Below are 8,374 nucleotides of genomic sequence, written 5' to 3' on the forward strand. Positions count from 1 at the left end.
AAAAAAGCATTGCTGGGCTCCTTCCCCACCCCTTCTCTGACAATGCTCGTGATGAGTATTGCAAGTCTTCCGGCTCAAGTGGAGAGAGATCTGGATTTCACACTAATCTGCCACATGTAAACATCAGAGTTGATGATGCAACTTTGACCATCTTTCATGATGTTTCTGATATGGATGACCAACTTCCTCTCTTCCGGTGTCGGCTTGATAATATAGTTTTACTAGGACAAAATTTGGCAACTAAGCTAAGGATTCTAAGTTCATTAAGCGCTGTTATTCACCAATTTGATGCCAGAACTAATATCTGGTGTGTTGGATCTTACTATCATTTCTATCTTCATTAACTTGGTTGTTTCATTTTTTTATTTCTACATTTGGCATTTGCTGTTGAAGGCAACATTTTAAGTAATATTTACATTTTGAGTTATTGGATCTTCAGGAGGGAATTTATTGCTCCTATGGAATTTTATTTATTTTATCGTTCAAGATTTACACAGGCAGAATCTCAGATATCATGGCATTCCTGTCCATTTCTTTTTAAGAATGAGTCAGGTGAGGGCTGTTGTAAATATTGTTTCATTTGTTTTTAAATGGTTGCTGTTTTGGGCCAGCAGTGATTTTCTTCTTTCTATTATTTTTTCAGCTGGATGTATCATTAACAGAGGTTTCATTAGATGCACTTCTATATTTAGTTGGTGAATTTGATTTAGCTGGCCCTTATGCTGTACGACGGTTGGTAATATTTCCAAACAGCTGCAAGGTCATTTCTCCTTTTTCTTTGGTCTAGTCAAAGACACTATCAAAAATTACATTTACAAAAACATGCAAAATTTGCTTGTTTCTCTCTTTTTTTTTTTTTTTTTTTTTTTTTTTTTTTTTTTCATTTTTTGGCATCAAACGCTCATAGAACTGGGCTGTAGATGGGTTATATTGGGTTTGGGCAGGATGCAAATTGGGCTATCCGTACTTCTATTTTCCATGCCCTACTTGGCCTGTTATTGAACCTCATGCTTTGTCCACATTTGTTATTATTTGGGGTTTGGTTGGTGAATCAAATACGTATAGTTGTTTTGTTCAATTTTTGTCAGCCTCATAAGATTCTTCATGCCCATATCCGTGCTCACAAAACTATATCTGGCCAGATCACTTCCGGCCAATGTGTTGAACTGGGTTAGATTCTTTTCTTGTTTCAAGGTAGGGCTCATAGACTAGTGGGTTCCTTGCCTATTAGATTGCTCTTTGAATTCGTTATAAAGTGTAATACGCCAATCTGGTCATTATTGAGCACAGGTATCCCATCCCTACCTGACAAATTGTTCTGGTATTTAAATATACGATATTAATTACCTACAACAGAAGTTGTTGTCCTTGCACTCAATTCTGTACTCACTTTTCCGTTGTGCTGATTGTGCTTGGAAATTTGTGGTGCTCAAGTTTGCACATTTATATGGATGTTTGTCCATAATGCAATATTTATAACTAACTTTTTTGAGGACTATGATTTGCTTTTATTGCAGCTAGAAAATTGTACGGATCTTACTGTTACTTGTCAGTTTCCTAAAAACCAAACTGTGGTTCTTTCTCAGGGGCAGTTATCTTCTTTTTTATTGAGGTAATTTCCTCTTAAATTGATTCTGCTGTATATTGATCATACGATTTACATGAGAAGTGCCATTGAGCTATATCTCCAGCCATAACACCTGACTTTCAGAAAACAAAGTGTTGAGCTTGCATAAATGGGATAAGCACGTAATGGTTGATACCTTACTATATCTGGCCAGAAAACAAAGTGCCATTGAGCTTGCTTAAATGGGCTTCTTTGGCTGAAATTTAATGAAATTCAAGCTATGTTTTTGACAATTGTCATAATGGTTGATACCTTACTGCTGCTCGAACCTTTCCAGTTACATGAAATATTCTCGTGTTAACATTTGTAAGGACCGATGCTTAATTTTATTTCTAACAAGCGAAGTACCCTTTTTTTTGAGAATTGCTAAATGGAAATATGCATATCCTATCAGTTATTGGCCAGTACGTTTGTAGGACTCAATGAAAGTGCACCAGTTAGATTAAAGCCATCAGGGAAAAAACATGCATGCTTTATGTAATCTGTGCTTTTTAAAATTTCTTGACCATTACGGTATGTTTACCCTTTTTTTTCTTCTGAACTTTAGAGAATGGCCGAGTTACTTTCCATCATTTGGATAAACTAATAGACTGTCATAGATATGTTACAGGTGAAAAGATATGAGGTTTTGTGCTATTCAAAATACGCATTAGTACAATATTGTGCGGGTGCACACTACCCAACATGCACTTGTCAACGCTTCATTATTTATGTATGCGTGCTTAACTACATCTTATGGTTAATAGGAAAGAAGAAAAGTGAAATGGGTTGCAACTATTCTATTTTTCTCTTTTTAACCTCCGTATCCCATTCTCTTCTTTGAATAAGTACCTTATCCTTTCTTCTAACTTTCAAGAAACCATTTCAAGTTATCCTATCCAGTCTAACCTACTTTCCAAAACCCTTCTTGACATTTCAAACCAAACCCTACTTTATTAGGAGGATAACCAAGCTGTCCCAAGCTCTTGACTAGCCTAATCCAACCATGAACACAAATGAGCAATTTATTTATTTTTATTTAGTTATATCTACAAAATAAGAGTATCAAACGAGTCTACCATTATAATTGAAAATCTTTATAGAGTTGGTAATAATATTCCAGAGGATCAATGATGGAGTTTTTAATCATTTTTTTTGTTGTCGGTGCTATTCTTTTCTTTTGCTCATCTTGTTTGGGCGAATGTACCATCCATTATCTCTAGTTTGAGATAGATTTTTCATTTGTCTCTCTTTCTTGGGTTGGTTTTCCAGCTGTTGTGCTGTAGGACAATAAAGAATTTTCATCTCTTACTCTTGTTCTTGTGCCAATTGCATTATAACTCTCTTTGAGTGTAGTCTTCATAGAAAAGGAATGGATGCATTTGAGTATCAACTTCTGTCTTCAATAACTAGTCCTAATGGTCATCCATCTACTCTATTTACCTTATCATTTCATTTCTCGAACATAATTGTATTTTTTTTTGTGGCACACGATTTTATCATTTTTTTATGTGTTATGTTTTTGTTGTCATCCTTATTTGTAGTTCTACTATTTCTAAGGGGTGAGATGGCTGTTTTCCATTTGGACATTTTCATATGAGTAAATGATGTAAAGATGATCAATCAATATATAAGTTTTTGTAGAATTAGTAGATCTTTTGATCTGGGGCATCTTATTTACGTGGACTGAGGGGTTATTGAGGGCCGGCCGAACCTCTTGTCTTCGGATCGCCCTCTCTTTTTAAGAAGGGCCCCACTCCTAGTTATCTAGGAATATATATTTGCTTTTGCTGGTAATTATGGTTTAATTTTTTCTGTGATTTGTTTCTGGGCATCCGTTGACGTCTCTTTCCATCTACGGGTCATAACCTAGTGTTTTAAGTAGTGCTTCGACTGTATCTTAATTACTAGGCAGTGTTTATTCTTCCTGTACCTTTCCTCAATCATTTCCTACATCACTCCCCCATCCCCTTCATTATTTGCTTGTTGCCGCAACATAGAAAATCGGAAACTTGTTGTTTTTGCTGCGTCCAACCTGCTGTCGCCGCCCAGGGCAACAAATGTCTTGTTGTCCTCCCCTTCCAACTTACTAGTCGCCTCCTTGCCACCATCCCATAGATCCAAACCCTAACCGACAACACGTACACCCTATGCCCTAATATTTTCCATTATTATTTGCTTTCATCTTGTTGTATTTTCAATTTTTGTCTTTTATAAAATTACAAGTAATCGTGCTGTGTTTCTGCTATCATTTGGTATCAAAATTATTATAATTGTAGCTTCATACTAGGGTTACTAACCCTAGCTCTATTCTAAGGTTACTAGAATACACAAATGCCTAACCCAAACTCCACCTATAACCCTTTTTCCTTGCTAAAAAATTAGCTATTTTAACCTTTTTTCCGCCTTAACCATGCCATCAAGGAGACATGTACTGGATATCGATAGGGACTTTACCATGAAAGAGATAAGACAAAAAATCCATTGACTTCATTAAAGCCATGCTGAGTTTGAGGATGGCACCAATGGTGATATCTCCATTGCCACCATTGATCATAATAGTGATGCGCACAAAGGAAAGAGTTGGGATGATCTGAATCCCTTTCTTAAGATGATTCTAGTGAAGGTGAGGACGTGCCACAGTGCTTTGGACTCCAATATTAGAGGAGGTTGAGGAATGTATCATCTTTTGAAAAACTTGGAGGTATAAGAGTAAAGGTAGAATTACTAGATTTCGAAGGAAAAATAAAATCAATTGACTTCATTGAGTGGTTGCAGACTGTTAAGAGATTTTTTGAGTTTAAGGAGTTGACAACTGATAGGAAAGTGAAACTTACTGTCATAAAAATGAAGAAGAATGCCTTTTTTTTGTCAAAGAATCTGAAGAGGGTAAAACAGAGAGAAGGTAGTAGCAAGATCAACATATGGGAGAAAATGAAGGAGATGCAGAGGAGGTACCTACCCTCGCACTACTTCCAGGACTTGTTATTAAAGCTTCATCTCTTATAGTAGAGAGAGTTGTCGAGGAGTTCACAACAGAGTTTGAGCAACCCATGCTGAAATATGAGCTGATAGAGCTAGAGGAACACACTATAATCATATATTTGGAAGGTCTGAAACCAACCATCAACAATGTTGTCCAGCTGCAACCTTATTGGTCATTGGATGATGTTCAAACTTTGAACTAAAGGGAAACAACAAAGACAAAGGAGACACTCACCTCCATTTAAACAACCAACCACCCAGATCTGAAGATATTAACAGAAGAACACCTAGGGGAGTGTCAGTCTCCATACGACTGGATGTGGTTTAATTTAGTGTAATATAGTATTTAGAAATTAGACATTTTAGTTTGAAGAAAAAGTGGTTAAACTGATCTCATTGATTCCTACAGTTTGAATAATCGAGCTAACCACGTGTAATATACCACCTTGAAAGGTAATACACTACTTGATGATAAGCACAATTAAATAAACTATAGAAATAAATGACTTCCGTTTGATCTGCAAGTTTGCATGATGACCGACAGATTCCCCTATTCGATATGAGAGTCGAATAGAGTTTATTTTAAGTTTGGGTTATTTTAAGTTTTCTATAAGGGCAAGCCTCTATAGTTAATTACATCTTAAGTGAACGGATCACTTAAGAAAACTCTCGATAAAAATCAGGAATCTTTTACTTTCATGAATTCAAAAGGGTTTTCAACGAGCATGATTGTGAAATTTTCAATAGGGATTAGTTCAAAGGTGAAAGATTTTATTTTAAGAATCAAAGGAAGAAAAATAGAAGAGATTAAAGGTCCAGAATAGATTTTTGGCAATCCTCCAAACTATCCTAATGTTTTGCTCGATTTAGATGATATTAACTTAAGTTAACTCTTATAATTTTTTCTAATTAGAGATTAAATTTGTGTAATGATAATTTATACAAAAAAACCTAGAAAGATAGCAGGTTTTACGTCGAGTGACTACCTCAAAAACCTAAAACAAGTTAGGACATGCTGCATATCGGGACTATGCAGGAACCTAACTAAAAGAGAGATTTTATGTCATAAAAGACAACATCAGAATCCTAAGGATTGTTAATTAAACAAAATAAATGTCTTGAACGAGCTGCCCACGAAGTTAGCTCTGAAGTCTTCGCTGTTGCAGTAGTTCCACAGTTTAAGGTTTTATAATTTTGCTGTGTATATCAGGTTTTGTTATTGTTTTGGGTTTTTGTTTTGTTTTGGTTTTGGTTTCTGTTTTGATTTGCATGTCAAGTAAGGTAAATTGTCAAGTAAGGTAAATCAAGTAAGGTAAATTGCGGATAAATAAAAGGTACTAAAAAAATAAAGTGCAGTAAAGTAAATAAAAAGAGAATGCAGTACATAAAATAAATACGTATCTAAGCTTTTGCTACCGCTGCATTGTTAATATCATAAAGAAAAATATATTTGCAGGAAATTCAAATAAACTACAAGAAAGTAAACAGAAGCATCTGGTACAAAAAAAGTCAGAAAACGAGTCGTAATAAAACACAAACAAGTGAAAGAAAACTTGTAGTCACATATGGAAGACCAAGACTGTGTGTAAGACATTGGTAAAGGTTGGGGGGGGCTCAGAGCTGGACTGTGTGCTTCCCATCCTTGAGTAAGAGCTACAAACCCGATAATGTACGGAGGGTAGTCCTAACCTCGATCTAAGTAATTAACCATGGACATATATAAAATTTTTGTTTTCCAATTTTGATTTTCATGCATGTAGAATTTATTTAGCAAATAAAAAAGTATTTTTTTTGCAAAAGGAAATTTTGTTTTAAAATATTTCGTAAAGTAGTGCAGTTCACGGGTTAATTACCCTAATCAAACTAAGACTACTAGTAATCTAAGAGTATCGGTGGCAACAATCTCATCAAGAGTTGGTGAATAGTATCATCGGTTCTTATCCTCTCCTCTTACCAGGAGTTCTTGAGGTAAGAGACACTATTCTGATAATCCCACATCGTATCCCTTATTTAAACACACATAAACATTATCGTCATCGCTCTAGCCACCTGGACCTCAAACTTACATAAGCCAGATAATCCATATGCGGCAATAACAAATATCCCCATTAGCTCACAAGGATTTAAATGCCTTAAAAAAGACTCAAATCCTTGAGCATTAGGTCATTGATGTAGGATAAGTAGTTTGAGGTATTTCTATTAATTTGTGTGAATTATCGGGTCTCAAATCATATCTTGATGGGTCCTTACGGAATTCATTTATTATATTATGTTTTATTATTGTGTTGTGAGGATGAGTTCCTTCAATAAGTCATGATATATCTGAATGTCCTATAGAATGTCTAAAATCTTATAAAAGAGTTTAACAAACTCAATTTTGTATTTTTTTTATTTTTATTTTATTTATTATAATTATTTTAGTATATAATTGCAAATATATTGAAAAATAGTTTTAAGTAGTTAAAATACATTTTTGAGTTTTTAAAAATTCAGGAATGCATTTTTAAGTTACTGTCCTTGATCAAAGAAAATTTGTTGACATTTTCAGATATTTTGAATTTTTGTGTTTTTTTATTATTTTAATTATTTTTAAATGCTCAAAAATGAATTTTTTTTGTTTTAATTAAAATTTTATTTTTTCTTAAGTGACCTTGACCTCAGAGAACTCATTATGCCAAATTCTATGTTTTTTTATTTATATTTTAATTATTATAATTACTTTAATCCAACATTAGTGATATTATAGGAAAATAGACATACATTGAAAACATATTTTCTGACTTTGAAAATTTTTTATGACAATGTTTTAAAGTGGTTTTCTTTAATCAGGACAATTTTTATGATTTTTTTTAGATATATTTATATTTTTGAAATTTTTAATTACTATTATTATTTTTTTATTTTTAATACTTAAAAAAATACAATTTTTATTTTTTTAAGGTCCGTCTCTATTTTTTGTGTTTAGGAGTATTTTTATTTTATTTCTATGATTTTTCTACACCAAAATATGTATTTTTAAAGTTTATGTATTTATTTAAATAAAAAATACCCTATTGGTCTGCTTATACGCACGACACCACTTTAAGACTCAATTTTTAATATCACATACATAACACATAAAATTTTTATTTTTCATATGTTCGTATTTAAAATATCACATAAATAAATTACTGAAAATTTTAATTTCACATATAATTATATATATAACACCTAAAATCAATTTTACACAACATTTTTATAAATCCTAAGTTTGGATGGCTAACATGTAAATATATGGGGACTAAGTATCTTGTTTTTATAAGTCCTTAATATTTGAGGAGTAAACACAATATTCAAATAACTAGCATGTAAATATTTAACGATAAGGATGTAAATATATGAGTTTTGAATTTTACACATATATATAACAAAGTTTTAGTGTTGGACTTGTAGATCCATAAAAATAGAGTAACATGCATGTAAATATTAAAGCATAGGCACTAGACATGTAAACATGTTAGAATTAAGCGATATGCATGTAATTATTCGAACTTACACATTAAACGTGTAAATCCACAAGAATCAAGTGAAATGCATGTAAATATTACAGTTTAAGAATTAGTGAGGTACATGTAGGGCTGTCAAAACGGCTCGTTGTTCGTGAACAACTCGTGTTCGGCTCGTTAAGAAGCTCGTGTTCGGCTCGTTAATTTTGTTCGATAAGTTAACGAGCCGAACACGAACTAAGATGTGTTCGTTCGTGTTCGGCTCGTTTTGGCTCGAAATACTACTCATCAAGTTTAT

The 8,374-nt window shown here is 33.3% G+C and overlaps 1 protein-coding gene across 2 annotated transcripts in view; it reads left to right on the forward strand.

The window, feature by feature from the left end:
• The first annotated feature begins 511 nt into the window (after window positions 1-511).
• The window catches only part of LOC110032732, a 103,987-nt gene continuing 96,124 nt past the window's right edge, over window positions 512-8,374 (forward strand). For both annotated transcript variants that reach the window (XM_020736463.1, XM_020736462.1), the window contains exons 1-3: window positions 512-552; window positions 644-760; window positions 1,518-1,612. In XM_020736463.1, the coding sequence (XP_020592122.1) occupies window positions 544-552; window positions 644-760; window positions 1,518-1,612 (221 nt within the window). In that variant the 5' untranslated portion in view covers window positions 512-543. The remainder of the gene's footprint in view (window positions 553-643; window positions 761-1,517; window positions 1,613-8,374) is intronic.

Source organism: Phalaenopsis equestris, unplaced genomic scaffold (assembly GCF_001263595.1).
Source record: "Phalaenopsis equestris unplaced genomic scaffold, ASM126359v1 Scaffold001013, whole genome shotgun sequence".
In the NCBI taxonomy this organism is placed as follows: Eukaryota; Viridiplantae; Streptophyta; class Magnoliopsida; order Asparagales; family Orchidaceae; genus Phalaenopsis; species Phalaenopsis equestris.